The 15704-nt window shown below is 43.6% G+C and overlaps 1 protein-coding gene across 1 annotated transcript; it reads left to right on the top strand.

The window, feature by feature from the left end:
- Window positions 1-4233: 4233 nt before the first annotated feature.
- LOC104952469 (voltage-dependent calcium channel gamma-5 subunit) lies at window positions 4234-9024 on the top strand (the record flags this gene model as incomplete). The annotated part of the gene is made up of 4 exons (XM_010779289.1): window positions 4234-4330; window positions 5529-5669; window positions 5941-6086; window positions 6985-9024. Coding segments are annotated over 4 exons (648 nt in total), but the record flags the coding sequence as incomplete, so codon positions are not given.
- Between the last annotated feature and the right edge of the window lie 6680 nt (window positions 9025-15704).

Below are 15704 nucleotides of genomic sequence, written 5' to 3'. Positions count from 1 at the left end.
CCCTGCCCAGCTGTGTCTTGTCCTGTGATTACCCTTCTGTGTATTTAGTCTAGTCTTCCCCTGTGTTCCATGTCGGTTCATTGTTTCCCCTCCATGTTATTCCACGGTCTGTGTTCCTTGTGCTGCTCGTTTGTTTTGGATACTACCTTTTTTGCCACAGCTTTTATTATTTAATAAAGCTCTCTTTTCGTTAAATTCTGCATTTGAGTCCTACCTGCTTCACCCAATCGTAACAATTATGGAAAAAGATTTTTTTTGCTGCACACTTTTTCTTAAAGCAGTAAAAGTCCGTCCTTAGTTAAAGACACGGTGCAGATCCAGATAATCATTAGAGGAACGATCCCACCTGACATCAGCAGGATGGACAGATTTAAAGGGAAGAAGAAATTAGCAGGCAGCTGCTTCTCATAAATTAAATTGTCGGGTTGAAGCTAACGCTGGAGCTAATGAGCGGTGGAGATTAATGTAGCAAACATTCCCGTCTGGTGTCGAGGTTCAAACCAATAACATGTCATTTAGGATCAGATAAAAGTGTTTTCATGATGTCTTNTCGTCGTTGTTCCTTGTGTCTGGCACCTTATTGTACCTCCACCTTTGTAACTTGGCTGACCTTGTGTCCCCTCCTGATTCCTGATTTGTGTGTTCTTCCCATTAGTGTCCTGTTTCTGTGTCGACCCGTCCCACCCTCTTTGTGTTCCCGTTCTGTCCCACTTGTGTTACTCCTGTGGTGGTCCCTTTGATTGTGTCCCTCCTCCTGGTCTGTTTTGTGTCCTCCTTCTGTTTTTTGTGTCTTACTTGTCTGATGTTTTGGGTATTGGTCCTGTCTGTTGTGATTTTTTGGCACTGTATTTGGGGATCCTCACACCTGTCTTTGGGGGGGGAGTTCCCTGCCCTAGGTTCCTGCAGGGTTTTTTTTTCTAGGTCCGTCCCACACCCACCTCCCCCCTGCCCCTCCTCCTGTGTATGATCCCGGGTCTTTCACCCAGCACCCTCCAGACCTCTGCCCAGAGCCGCCTGCGGGCCCCCGGTTCCGTCTCTGGTTCCTCCACCAGAAGTCCGCCTTCCGGGCACCGTTCACGTCTCAGGTACCTCCCCCGCTCTGCTGAGTGTTCGCCCGCTTGAGTCCGGCTCGTACCTCCCGCCTTTCGTCGCCCGTCCTTCTCAGTCCCCCGCCCGGGCTCCTGCTTCTGGCGCTGTGAAGTCCCCGGCCCGAGGCCTCCGCTTCTGGTCTGTCGGGACCCTCGGCCGTTCTTTGGCCACCAACCGGCTTGTCCTTGGCCTCAGGTCACCCTGTCCGGAGTCGTCCTAGGGGTGCCTTCTCCTGGTCCTCAACCGTCCCTGGGGGCCCGTCCCTCTCAATCAGCCGGTCTGGAGGTTGCCCTGACCTGTACCTCGACCGTCCTGTGGGTCGTCTTCTCATCAAGCCGCCCTGGGGGGGTTGCCCTGTCCTGTATCCAACCGTCCTGGCGGCCGCCTTTGTCCTGTATCCCAACCGTCCTGGGGCCCTTCTTCTAATCAGCCCGCCCTGAGGGGTTGCCCTGTCCCCTGTATCCCAACGGCCTGGAGGGCCGTCCTCTCATCAGCCGCCCTGGGGGTTGCCCTGTCCTGTAATCCCCAACCGTCCTGGGGCCGTCCTCTCATCAGCGTCCCTGGGGTTGCCCTGTCCTGTGTCCTAACCGTCCTGGGGGCCGTCCTGAGGGTTGCCGGTGCCTGTCATCCCAACCGTCCCTGGGGCCGTCTTCTCATCAGCCGCCCCGGAGGTTGCCGTGTCCTGGTGGGTCCCAACCGTCCTGGGGGCCGTCTCTCGTCAGCGCCCTGGGGGTTGCGCCCTGTCCTGTCTTGAGATCTCCACTGAACTCTCCCTTGAGCTCTCTACTGAACTATTCCCTTGAGGCTCCTCCCCCAAACTCTCGCACTGACTTCTCTTTTTACCGTCCTCCTCCTGAACTCTTCTTTGACCTCTCCTACGAGCGTCTCCGCTGAACCCTTCGAAACCTACCCTGATCTTAAAACCTGAACTCTTCCCATGAATTCTTTCACTGAATTTCCTCTGACCTCTACCCTGATCTTACTTCCCTGATCCCTATCACCTGATCCTTCCTCCTGGAAGTCTTCTCCTTAACTACATCCCTGATTTCTTCCCTGATCTCCATCATGAACCTCTACACTGATCTCTTCACTGCGCTCTCTCCACCCCTGACCTCTTCCCTGACTCTCATTCCCTGATCTCAACCATGAACTCTTCACATGATCTCCACCCTGACCTCTTCCCTGATTTCTTCCCTTGATCCTTCACTGGACTCACTCCCATGTACCTTCCCTGATCTCCTACCTGATCTCTCCCCTCGAATCTCTCCAGCCTGGCAGCACTCATCTCATGAAATCTCTCCCCACGGTCTCTATCCCTGATCTCTTCCCTGTAACTCAATCCTGAAAGACTCCTTCTCTGATATCTCTTCCTGGTCTCTACCCTGAATACCGTACAGACCCCGGTCTCGAACCACAGACCCTTGGTACCGCGACCCCCGGCCTTGACCCCGCCCTGTACCCGAAGGCCCCGGTCTTCGAACTCAGCACCTTTGGTACCGAACGACTCCGGTCTTGACCCCGGCCCTGGTACCCCGGACAGCCGTCCTTGACCCAGACTTGGTACCGACGACCCCGGCCTTGACCCCCAGAACCCTGGTACCGACGGACCCCGGTCTTGACTCAGACCTTGGTCCGACGACCCGGTCTTCGACCCAGACCATTTGGCTACCGACGACCCGGCCTTGACCCCGGCCCTGGTTACCGACGGCCCCGGTCTTGACTTCAGACCTTGTACGCGGCTCCCGGTCTTGACTCAGACCTTGGTACCGACGACCCCGGTCTTGACCCGCCTCGGTACCGACGAACCGGCTTGACCCGGCCCTGGTACCCGGCTTGACTAGACCTTGGTACCGACGGCTCTCGGTCTTGACCCCGGCCCTGAGTTACCTTGACGACCCGGTCTTGACCAGACCTTGGTTTCGACGACCCCGGCCCTTGACCCCGGCCCCTGGGTATCCGACGCCCCGTCTTGACGTCGACCTTGGTACGCGACGGCTCCGGCTTGACTCCAGACCTTGGTACCGACGACCCCGGTCTTGACCCCGACCCTGGTCTACCGACGACCCCGCCTTGACCCCGGCGCTGGTACCGGTCTGACTCAGACCTTGGGTACGACGGCTCCGGTCTTGACCCCGGCCCTGGACCGACGACCCCGGTCTGACCCAGACCTTGGTACCGACGACCCCGGTCTTGACCCCGGCCTTGGTACAGACCCGGTCTTGTACCCAAGCACCTGGTACCGACGACCCCGGCCCTTGACCCGGCCTTGGTACCAAACGACCCCCGGCTTGACACAGACCCTGGTACCACGACCCGGCCTTGACAAGACCCTGGCTACCGACGACCCCGGGGCCCCGACCCTTAGGACCGGGACGCAAGAGGACCTCCGGGAAACCTTCGTGGCACCTGTAGATGGTCCTATCAATCAGCCTAGGGTCCTTTCCTCATCTCCGAACTCTTTTCAAAAAGGTCCTAATGACCATTTTTCAATATCGGATTAGTCCGTTGGTTGAGGACCTAGGAATCGGTCCCGAACGCTCGTCTGGAGGACCAAGGCACGGAGGAAGTTTCGTTCGGTGAGATGGGGCATATCTCTCCCGCAGTATCGGGTGCATGTGTTTTACAATGAGGTCTCTCATGGTTCTAAGCAGACGACATCGTATTTTTTTCGACTTGGATACTGCCTTTTTTGCCACAGCTTTTATTATTTAATAAAGCTCGCTTTTCGTTAAATTCTGCATTTGAGTCCTACCTGCTTCACCCAATCGTAACAGTTTTGGTGCCAAACGTTATACTGTATGTGTCAAAGTGATAAAGTGAAAGTTGCTAAAATCTAATGCTGGGTGTTTTCACACACATACTCATTACAAAAAATCATTTCACATTTGCTTAAGTAGAATTTTTAAAAGCTTCAAAGAGGAATCCTTGAAGTACATACAACAATTTCTGATTTATTTTAGCCAGGATATGTGTAATCATGCAAACTGTACAATATGTCTGTGTATTCTGCTATTATACTGTACATGCTTTTGTGTATGACTTTTCTTTTCACAGTTCACTAATTCCCGGTTTGATCTGTGGTGCTGAATCCTGATTCCTCAAGATTTCTGTGATATTTAATTCTATATTCTCCTTTCAATTTTCTTTGCTTCAGGTGAGGAGAAAGGCCGGTGTTTTACTATTGAGTACATGATGCCCACTAGCATCCAGATGACCTCTGATTCAACAATCAGTGTCCTGAGTAAGTACATTTCTACTCTCCAAATATAAGGAATGCTTTAGTTGATGAAAACTACAGTGTTGTGTTATTGAAATATATAGCTTTTAATGAAAGAAGCAGCTCGTGGTTGTAGAAGAAGCTTGAATGATTTGTTAAATTTGCCTTACCTCAGCTTCCAGTTGCCCTTCAATCCACCCTATACTGTTGCAGTAAAGCAGGAACAAACTGTTTAACTGGTAGTTAACATAACACTGGGGAAATGATCCAAACTTTAGATTAACTTTGGTGTTTACTTGGGTGTCTCTTGTTTGACAGATTTGATTTGATGCAGCATGTTTTGTCAGTTCTCTGACAAGTCAAACTTGAGTTAAGGCTGACCTGTGTACAAGTTATGGAACTGAGACAGGAGTATTGTAAGAATGTAAAGATGTCGGGGTGAAAAAGAAGGCAGAAATAGTGACAAACGTTAACGTGTATGCACTATAGTGAATAAGGAAGTGTACATGTGAGAAAGATATAATAAGAGTGCCTAAATCAAATCAAATATTTGCAGTCAGGATTGACTTATAATGCAGCTAAATTATCTATTTTCTTAAAACAAAATGAAAGTTAAAATCGAGAATCATACTGCACAAATATGTCTTGCCACAAGGTTGAGCCATTAATGTAAGTACACTTCCTGTCACACCAGTAAAATTAAGTTAATATACCTAACAAATTAGATGTCACTCTTTATTCAGAACCCAACTTTTTCTTGAATGTGCCCTTGTTTCAGACATGACACAAATCTGAAAAGACTCACTTTCACTTTTTACATTCTAACAAGTTTCTGTGATGTTCAATATCTAGGGTGGATTGTTAAAGGATAGTCAGTGGCACAATAAAGAGCGAGTTTCATCAAGGATAAACCCTGAAACATCTGGTCCACTTAGCAGGAGGAGAGACATGTTGTGTAATGGAGAACACAATGGGGGTCCAGAAAGCAGCATTAAAGACTTGCTTTTCCTCTGGGAGGGGCTGTTCCATTTACTCACAGTAGGGAAGTCCAGCTTCATGTTGATATAATTACGCAACCATGACCTGAACCCGTGAGATACTGAGACCAGCCTCAGTAGAAACAACTTCTGAAGTCAAACTTCAATTCAGAGTTTCACAAAGTCAGTTGAAACATCAGAGTCCCATAGAAGTGATAATGACAGTTTTCCTTGTCTTCTTCCAGAGATGATCCGCTCGTCCACACCCTTTCCTCTGGTCAGCCTCTTCTTCATGTTCATCGGTTTTGTACTCAGCAACATCGGCCACATCCGACCTCACCGCACCATCCTGGCCTTCATTTCTGGAATCTTCTTCATCCTGTCAGGTATTTGATTAAGTTTGAACTCACATCTCCAAATCAATAATATCATCACAAATGTACATACCTGATAGATGCATGTGATAATGTTGTCATGGTACTGAGTTGGTTCAGGTCTAAAGTGTTTCAATTACATTTAAAAAGAAAGCACAGTGTTGCATACACATAATAATATTGCTTTTAATACTGTATGGCAACAAGCCTGTTTGGAATCACCCCCTCCCTTTTATCTACAGCCATTAAAGTGTTTCTGTGTTTGTTTCTCTGTCTGCCTCAGGTCTCGCTCTGGTGGTTGGTCTGGTGTTGTACATCTCCAATATTAATGATGAGATGTTGAACAGAACCAAAACCAATGAGGCTTATTTCATCTACAAGTATGGCTGGTCATTTGCCTTTGCTGCCATCTCCTTCCTGCTCACTGAGGTAACGTCACAAAATAAAATCTAAATAATAAAACATTATAATTTGCATGGCCAGGTTTCCCAAGCATGCATCATAACCAGTTCTCTAACTATTTTATAACAAACCAATGTAGCTGTCAAGGTGCCTTTATTATGTTGTTGGGAATTGGTCTACAATTAACATTTTCATAACTATGTTAATGCACAAGAAATGTGGTTTTCACTTTTTTACATCTCTTTTTTGTTGTTGCATTGTCCTTGAATTATTATCTAAAGAAATTGGCCTCGTTGTGAGGAATGTCATCCTTAAGCTTTCACAAAATGGACATAAAAAACGTTAGGTTTTTTGCATTTTAGTGTCTTTATTTAGCCAAATCCCTTTGTTCAGACATGCACAACTGTATGTATTATGTTGTGACAAATAGTCCACTGAAGATGATATTTTAAGTTATTATTCATATCTTTATTCTGATCCTTTAGCAGTGGATAGTTCATGCTGGCTTTTAACCAAACATTAAAGGACTGCACGTTGCTTTTGATACTAACTATTCCCAAAGGTCTGTTGTCATAGTGACAGTATAAAAGAGCAGGTATTAAACAAAGGATGCAAAATAAAAAAATCCACATAGCACCAATTCAACTAAACCATTATTCAAAATGTCAATTTACGAGGTTAACTTTTGCTGATAGTTAAAGGGGGAAATCATTTATCATTAAAAAAGGTTTCTATTTCTATAATGCAAATACTGCAAATTTCCCCTCTGTGGGACTAATAAAGGTATTCTGATTCTAATCTGTAATTGAAATGATTATTTTCTATGGTGGAAAGTGACCTGAATTCCACAGGTGTTATGAAAAACAATGTATATTTGGAGAGTAAAGTAAGCTGTGTGCCCCTTTGCCTGGTTCCCCTCCCCCAGGCTGCAGGAGTCATGTCGGTGTACCTGTTCATGAAGCGCTACACAGCAGAGGAGATGTACCGGCCTCACCAGGGCTTCTACCGGCCGCGCCTCAGCAACTGCTCCGACTACTCCGGCCAGTTCCTCCACCCGGACGCCTGGGCTGGGCGCGGACGAAGCGCCTCCTCCATCTCCTCCGAGGCCTCGCTCCAGATGAACGCCGCCAGCTACCCTGCTCTCCTCAAGTGTCCCGAGTACGAACAAGTGTCCTCCTCACCGTGCTGAGGCAGACCATAAGTCAGCACCGCAGGGGTCATCTATATCTATCTCGATATTAGTGTATAGTGGTGCGATGATTTGATATTATCTTTAATCGCACCCCTCTTCTCTATACCCTCTACTGCCGATTTCTTTGTTTACACTTTTTGCTTCTGTGGGGAGCAAAACCTGAGGTGAGGGTTAGCTGGTTCCCTTTATTCTCCTCAGCTCAGTGTTGTGTCACAGGGAGCTGTTAGAGAATGAGAAGGGGAAGGGTTTGACCAGGTTGTACTTTCCTCTGTAGTTGTTAGTGGTAGAAACTAGAAACCTGCTAAAGCGTTGGTAGGAAGAAGTCCTCTGAAAGGAGTAAAGTGAGAAGCAGCAGGCCAGCTCACTATTGGTGTGTATAGTACAATCCAATCCTGATAGCTTTCTGACTGAAGTACACACTGCACCTCTGCAGACATGCAGCGTTCTGAACTGGATAGGCAACGAAGTGCAATGGACTCAGAGTGCAAGTTTTTTAAAATCAAATGCATGTACTTTCAGCCATGAAAGCAGAAACTAGTTAAATCACCTAGGTAAAGGAAACACTTTCTGAAAATGATTAATCTTATAAGGTGCTTAGAGAAACATTTCCTAAGGTAAAAGCACAAATTGTGCAGACTTGAGATTTTTAAGATCCTGTTTTTCAAATTGTAAGCTGTTTTAGTGAACACAAGGAACTTTCACTCACATCCCCAGTTTGTGCTGGAAAATAGCTTTTTCAATATTATACTGTTAGGCATGTCCATGTAAAGTCTTGTACTAGAACTCAGTTTAGGCTTATCAAACACATGATGAATGTGGATTTCAACTATGATCTTTTTTAAACAAATCATTTGAATAGGCCTAAAGGGTTGTATGATCTCTAAACCACTTGCTGATCACACTGGCTCTCAGTTAACAGACAGAATAACTTGTATTCCTCCTGTAGGTCCTGTGAATAGTGGCTATTGATTATGTAGCCACAGGTGTTTTCCTTTAAACTGTAACTGAAGGTGGAAGACTGCTTTTTAGTTTTTACATGTATATATGGTTGAATCACGCCATGTGAAATGCTTCATTAGGGAGCCTGTGTTCATTGGTCCCCTTCAGCAGTTAAGTATAAAAGAAAGTTTGTTTTGTAGGCTGCTTGTCCGGGCATACACAGTATGACTTTGAAGGCATTCATCTGAATATAATAATGGTTATATAAATGTTAATGTTGTATTGTTTATTCTTGTAGTTAACAAAAGCTTTGATTGCAAAGCACACTATTAAGAAAAGGACTGCTTTACATCAAACAATACAGATATAAATAAGCCTTTATTCTCAGAGAACCTATGTTTCCTGTTTTAAGTGGTGTCCTTAGTTAGTGGTGCAATTAAAGACAAAAAGTGTATCGAACCAACATTTAAAAAGAAAGCAAGTTGTACACGGCCTATACTGTTTGTGTTGATATCAAAATCATTAAGTATTTATACTTTCAAAGGGGTAAAGATGGAGTTTGTGTGGAGATGGAGAATGTATATGAGTTGGGGGGTTGTTAAAGAATATTTTGGAATGGAGCCATTGTGAATGTAAGATAAGAAACTGCTTAATCGTATTTATTTGTGTACTTTAAAATACATCTCCTTCAGAGATATGTTACACCAAGTTATAGATGCATATTTTTATAATTGTATTCTTAGTTAACATATACTGCTATCATCAGTGTGCAGAGGAAGACGCTGTTTCCAGGTTAAGTGGTTTATTTAGTGTTAAATAAAATGATAAATAAATTTGATGTGGCATAATGTGTGAGTAAACAAATAACAAAGCATCTTATCTTGTGCCATAACTGTAATTGTCAGTATTTCTTGTTGCATGGTGTGAACTCCACACATTAATGGCATGCAACATTTAACATGTCTATGTATTTAACATAACACTAAGAAACAAACTGTGCCAAGCTAAGCTCACCCATTTTGGTAAATAGACCATTTGCATTTCATTTATTTTTAATTCACTGTGTACATATACTTAATTTGTATAGAAAGGACAGGTTTGTTGTTGGCTAGATTCATTTGCATTATATCTGACAGCTGCTTGGATCACAATGACAGTTTTTTCACAAGGTTCTACATAAAGCGAAAGTATTCAGACTGTGTCATTGTCAGATATGAAATGTAAATATCTGTATTTTTCAAAATGAGTGTTATGTTCATGTGAAAGTGCACTATGTACTCAACAAAATAAAGGTTCAATTGGATTTCATAAATTAGCTTGGCCTTGTATCCATTCTCTTTTCCTGTATCTGCATTATAATAGAATACATTGTTATACCTCAGTGTAAAAGTGCTAAGGTCAGAAGGTGAGTTTGTAGGACACTTCAACATTAAATCATTATGCAATAATATTAAAACATGAAACATATATTGGGCTGAGTTGACTTTTGGTTCCTCTTTGCAAAAAAATATATAGATAAGATCTGATATTATAAGATACAGTATAAGAATGTAGCTCTATTAGGCCCAATGTATTGGGTTTGTGACATCTTGTCAGTTCATTAAGAATGTTAATGATTTAAGTATGCATCCTCAAAGTACCCATGTTATTAACATGCTATACCTACATGTACTGATTTTCTAAAAGAAGCTTAGCCACAGAGGCCTGAGGAGTTCAAAAGTCAGCAGTAAAAGGAGACAGGTTGTCCCTCCCTCACTCAACAACATGGGAAAGTAAACAGACCTGAGACTGACCATGCTTAACCTTCTAATTGCAATTGGGAAAAACATTGTTTTGGTCAAGTACTGTGTAACACTGACAACAGTCGTATAACTACCACTTACCTGTATGGTTTATGTGTAGCACAATGTCTCCCTCTATTGGGACAGGAGGGAATTCATATGAATGGGAAGCTCGCTGGCTCCAACCTACAGTCTATGGCTCCAACAAGTGCTTATATTTCTTCTTATTTGTTTTAATGGCGGTTGGCAAACAGCTTTTATGTGCATTTATCATCTCCTTCTGCAGAGTGTGGATGGCACAACCATAATTCCTTAATATAATCCCTGATCTTCTTAAAAACCGAAATAATGCCCTGTACAAAACATCTGCTAAACTCCTTAGCAAAAGCTTTTTGATATTTAATTAAGTTTGCTAATACATTACGTTGGTGACAGATAGTATCCCAATCTTCAATCTTACACTGTGTACGACCTAAAAGAAGGCTCAGAAAGGGGGAAAAGGCATTTGAAGATTGAATTGGTCATTTAAAGTTGTCACTCATCCATCCGGATAATAAGAAGTAATGGGGGCAATCAGCAGGTTGGAAACGGCTAATCTGCATCATGTACCCATGTGTTGTCATCTGTTGACCTGATGAGCTGGTGTTGCTTAAAGATGATATCATATCCAGAGTGGACAAAGTCCTCTGATCTTGTAAATAAAATGTCTTGTAGCTCCATCTAGTGTCATTATTGTGTAGTCACACATTAAATGTTTTATTACATTTAATTTAGCTGACCCCTTTATCCAAAGCAATACAATAAGTGCAATGAACCATACGGATAAATACCAAGTACAACAGCTTCAATGCCAAGCCGTTGTACACAAAGGGCTTGCCAAGAGTCATTTGAATTGATATGCATATTGCATAATTAAAAATAGATGTTTGAGTTTGAGATCCAATTCTAGTCATGTAGACTTTGCTATTAGGCTATCCACATCTAGCATTATCTGTGTGTTGTAGATTTCAAATTCATTTGTCCTCCTAATCACCATTCATTATGCTCAATTAGACTTGCTTAAGGGCAAGTTTCACCCTTTTCCACGCTGCGCTCCTCCTGGCATCGACCCCCCCTCACTTTGCCAGAGGCCACTTGACAGTGTTGATGACCCTCTGGATTGTTAATGGCGGTCTGGTCTGACAATATCTCTATAAGTATTCATAGAAATGGTTGCACTTCATCTAATATTCAGGCTCTCTTTTTCAGATGAAGCTACAGCAAGGTTAGTCTGCAAACCAAAATATTACAGAACAAGTTAAACAAATGAACACTCATGATATTGTTCTGTTTGACACTCAAGGCGTAAGATCATGTATTTAAAGTCAACATCATCAAAACACTTAGCTATCAGAAATAAAGTTTCTGTTTTGAGACATAGCATTCTCACATGCATAAAATACTTAGCTTTCGATTTGGGTGTTCCAACATGTATTGTTATTCATCAATGTTATCTCAGAAAAATTAAGATGTAATTGGATAACTGATATTAATCTATATAATATTTTATTAGAAGATAGTTATATCCAAACAGAAAGTATATGATTTTTAAAACAATTTCAAATGTTGTTATACAATATTGTCACACTGGGGCATTCACAAAGCAACACATCAATGGTTAACCAATAATTAGTTTCATAAGGCTATGAAATATATTTTTTAAAGGCCTTGACCTTCACTTCAGTCAAAGAGCCTCATATTGCTGGAAACAGTTTTGTCAACTCATTTTAGTTTTAGTTTCATAAAGTCTTATCAGACATGGGCAGAGATAAAAGCTACATAACTATACAACTGAAGGAATTGAAATTGAGGAAAAAAGGCAGCGCAGAATATTCCTATAGGAACATTAGTCTAGCGGCCAATATCCTATAGAACTAAAACAGCCGCTGAGGCACTAGTTAGCGGATCTTACGCAGGGCAATGATCATCCAAGTCCAGACAAGAACCTCCATTTGTGCATTTTATTCCAATAACAAAGTACAATGAACAGGTTTCCTATTATCTCTTTCCTATGGCTTTCCTTTGTGTGGCTTGAAACACCGTGATAAAAAACCGTTTGCCTACTAGTGCTCTGGCTCCCACCACCACCTGTCTCCAACAATTACACCAGGTGCTCTAATCACCCAGTGCCCAAACATGCCTTCAAAATAAAAGCATAGAAACTGCTTTAACTTATGACACTAACTAATAATACATTTACAATAAACACTATAAACAGCAAGAAAATAAATGTTAAACTATTAAATAATATAAAGAGATATATAGCTCCAACAATTAGCCAATACCATAATGATCTATATGCCAACTCCTATGAGTCCAGCATCACAGAACCTAGAGTCAGGTTATGAATAATGTATGTTAGTCCATTCACATTTTTCTTGCCTCTTTATACTCAGTGTTTCATTCCCTTTTCTCCACATATTTCTTTATAAAGGATTGTGGAAAAGGCAAATCTTCAGTCGACATCTGTTGAATAAGTTAGTGGGTCCATCTCCATTTGACGAGGGGCCTGAAGGAAGAGCACCAAGGCCTTGTGTGTCAGGCAGTCTCATTAGTAGTCGCAATTGTTTCATTTAATCTGGTTAATGTCATCTATTAATTTCATTCAGAATAAATGTGTTCATGTATCATGATCAATGCAATGNGAACAGTCTATTATGCTGCAACTCTACAGCTCTGCTAGCCTTGGTGCTAACTTCCGGGGAACGATTGAGGGGCTCCACGCCATTGCTGTAAAAAAGTGGTCCATTGGAGTGAACGGAGATGACGTAACTCTCAGTCTATATGGCGCTGGGATGTCCTCGTTCACTCAAACGTCACTTTTAAACGACGTCTGTTAATGATGACATGTGCACAGCTCCTGTATCCCCTCTCATCGGGCTTAACTGAATAACCCTTCAGAACCGGCCCATTTCTGGTTAAATATTTATTTAAATGAATGAATCTTTCTCTTGTTAGTCAAGGAATTCAATGTATGATAGTTGTTCCTGCTTTTGTGTTCCGTTTTGGTGTAAAATGTAGCCTACATTTAAATAAAAATATAATTATAGTAATGTGAAAGCCTTTTAGAAATGAATTGCACATAATAATTCCCACGGGGCTGTGAGCACTTATACATTTATGTGACGCTTTTCCACTCATCTTCCAGTTGTCGGTTTTCCTCTGTTGAAATGGACCAGCTGTGAAGGTGGGGGCGGGGCTTTTATACGCGAGTAGTGAAAACACTTCCGCGTAGTCTGCTCGCGTGTATCCTCCCTTTCGTCTCCTCCCGCACCCCTCCTCCCTCACCCCTCCTCGACTCCTCCGTGTGCATTTCAGCTATTGGGACGTCCTTCAAAATGGCGTGTCTTGATCGATTTCCGGGTCAAGTCCCGGAGGAGGGGAAGAGAGGAGTCGAGGAGGGGTATTGGGATGAGGCTAGTGTATTCCTAGCACATCCTCACAAAGGCATGATTGGAGGTCTGATTGGAGAAAGAAACACTACATTTGGTATTTCTCTATATTATATTATTTTATTAGAGACACACAGCCCTCCCTACAAGTGTAAACCATACTTTGGCCCTCTGGTATTGGCAACAGTTAACTGTATCAATATGTGGTCCTACTCTGATTGGATGATTACTGTAGGTAGATAGAGGTAGGTGGTTTGCTGGCATTTCAAAAAGTAAAGATAAAAGGATAAACACATATTTTGTTCATTTGTCCTGTGATCCTTTTCAATGTAGTGCTAATTTATTCCATTAACTCCTGTTCCATAACTGCCCTGTTTTCACGATCAATCAGTCAGTGTGGCAATAATGCAGGCACTCCAGTTGTGATTAGACACCAGATGTTTTCCCCACAGCAGGCCAGCCCACAATGTACATGGACTAATGGTCAATTGTGTGTTTTAGCTGCGATTGAGTGACCTTACTGCCCACTTAACACTTCAGAGTTGACCCAGAAACGATTGCATGTGCATTTCATTCCAGCATGAGTTCAAGTAGAAGAGTGTTATATATAAAGTGTTATATACCATGTTCAATATAGGGCACTGGACTATATGTGATGTGGGCTGAGAGGCGTGTAGCAGGATGAATTGTGAGGGAAGCCATACCATGAAGTAAATAAAAAGAATTCAGCATTCAGCTTACACTTACAGAAGCCAGTGGCAAGTGAGAAAAATATGCTTGGGTTATCTGTCTTTGGTCTGATCTAAAATTATTTACTTACAATATATTTTAGGTATTTTAACAAAATTGTTTATTATGCAGCACCAACACATATGCATTATAGTTCCTTTTTAAATTATGCTGAGACACAATATCACAAAATCCAACACTTCAAAGTGGGTGTGGTAAATGAAGGGTTGAGAAAGACATACGTTGGAATGTGTATGTGTATGTGTGTGTTTTTGTCACACTCTTAGGTTTATGTCACGGTTTTAGTGTTGTCTGTCTGGTTATGGGTTTTGTAAGTCTGTTCATTCTGTGTTTTGTCTTCCTCCTTGTGTTTTGTCTGGTCCTCCTCCCTGTCGTTAGTTTCCCTGGTGTGTCTGATTGTCTCATTGTGTTCACCTGTTGCCCCTGTGTTTCTCCCTCCCCTGCCCAGCTGTGTCTTGTCCTGTGATTACCCTTCTGTGTATTTAGACTTCCCCTGTGTTCCATGTCGGTTCAATGTTTCCCCTCCATGTTATTCCACGGTCTGTGTTCCTTGTGCTGCTCGTTTGTTTTGGATATTTTGGATACTGCATTTTTTGCCACAGCTTTTATTATTTAATAAAGCTCGCTTTTCGTTAAATTCTGCATTTGAGTCCTACCTGCTTCACCCAATCCGAACAGAATGAACCGACCAAATTTGGACTCAGATTTTAATGTTTTGGCCCCCACATGCGGAATGTCTTGGGTACTCTCTGGAGTAAAATTTTTTACATCTGGAAGAACGCCTCATCTAGACGGGGTAAAGAGGCTAGAGAGGCTGCTTGAAGGAGGCACGCCAGGAGGTTGCTCGCAAGCCTGGCTAAGGAGTTTGTTGCCGATTAGGCTAACTTTTTACCGTAGCCTGGAAACTTTTCTCAACCTCTAACCCTTTCTTGGGATGCGACACTACTATCCTGGGTAGAGGTCCACGGTCCTACTCGACCACCTCCCCACTACTGCAAACTCCTTGAAAACAGAACGTGGTCTGGGAGTGGCCCACGGCCCCCTGCTCTGCCACTATTCGCCCAGCTCAAGACGCTAGACTCACCCATACCCGGTGCTTGGACATTCTTTGACCTGGCGGCCCGTTCATGACCATACGGAATAGGCGCAGTACTGTCCCAGTTCCAGGGCACAACGAACGCCCGGTGGCGTTTGTCCTCTCGGGTCCCTTAACTGGAACCGAACAGAAATACTCAGTGGGGGATGCGGGGAGGTGCTGCCCGGACGTCTGGGCACGTGCGAGCGTGGCACCATGCCAGCGTTTCCCGGGAGGACCTTAGGCTCGGTCGGAAGGAGGACCCACGCTCTCCCGGCTCCGCACTTTACATCCTAGGGAGTGATGGCCTGCAAAGTCCCGGAGTAGCTGTCGTCTTTTCATCGGGTCCAAGGACGGCTAGACCTGCTGGAACGGATGTCTGCATGGCCCGGAGGCCTCCGCACGTTCGATTCCCCACGACCTCAGGGCGCGCGTATTTGATCTATGGCGCATGAGGTAAGCTGAGGGATCTGAGGT

Source organism: Notothenia coriiceps, unplaced genomic scaffold, assembly GCF_000735185.1.
Source record: "Notothenia coriiceps isolate Sejong01 unplaced genomic scaffold, NC01 NC01_scaffold00020078, whole genome shotgun sequence".
In the NCBI taxonomy this organism is placed as follows: domain Eukaryota; kingdom Metazoa; phylum Chordata; class Actinopteri; order Perciformes; family Nototheniidae; genus Notothenia; species Notothenia coriiceps.
This window is presented reverse-complemented; position numbering and strand designations above follow the sequence as displayed.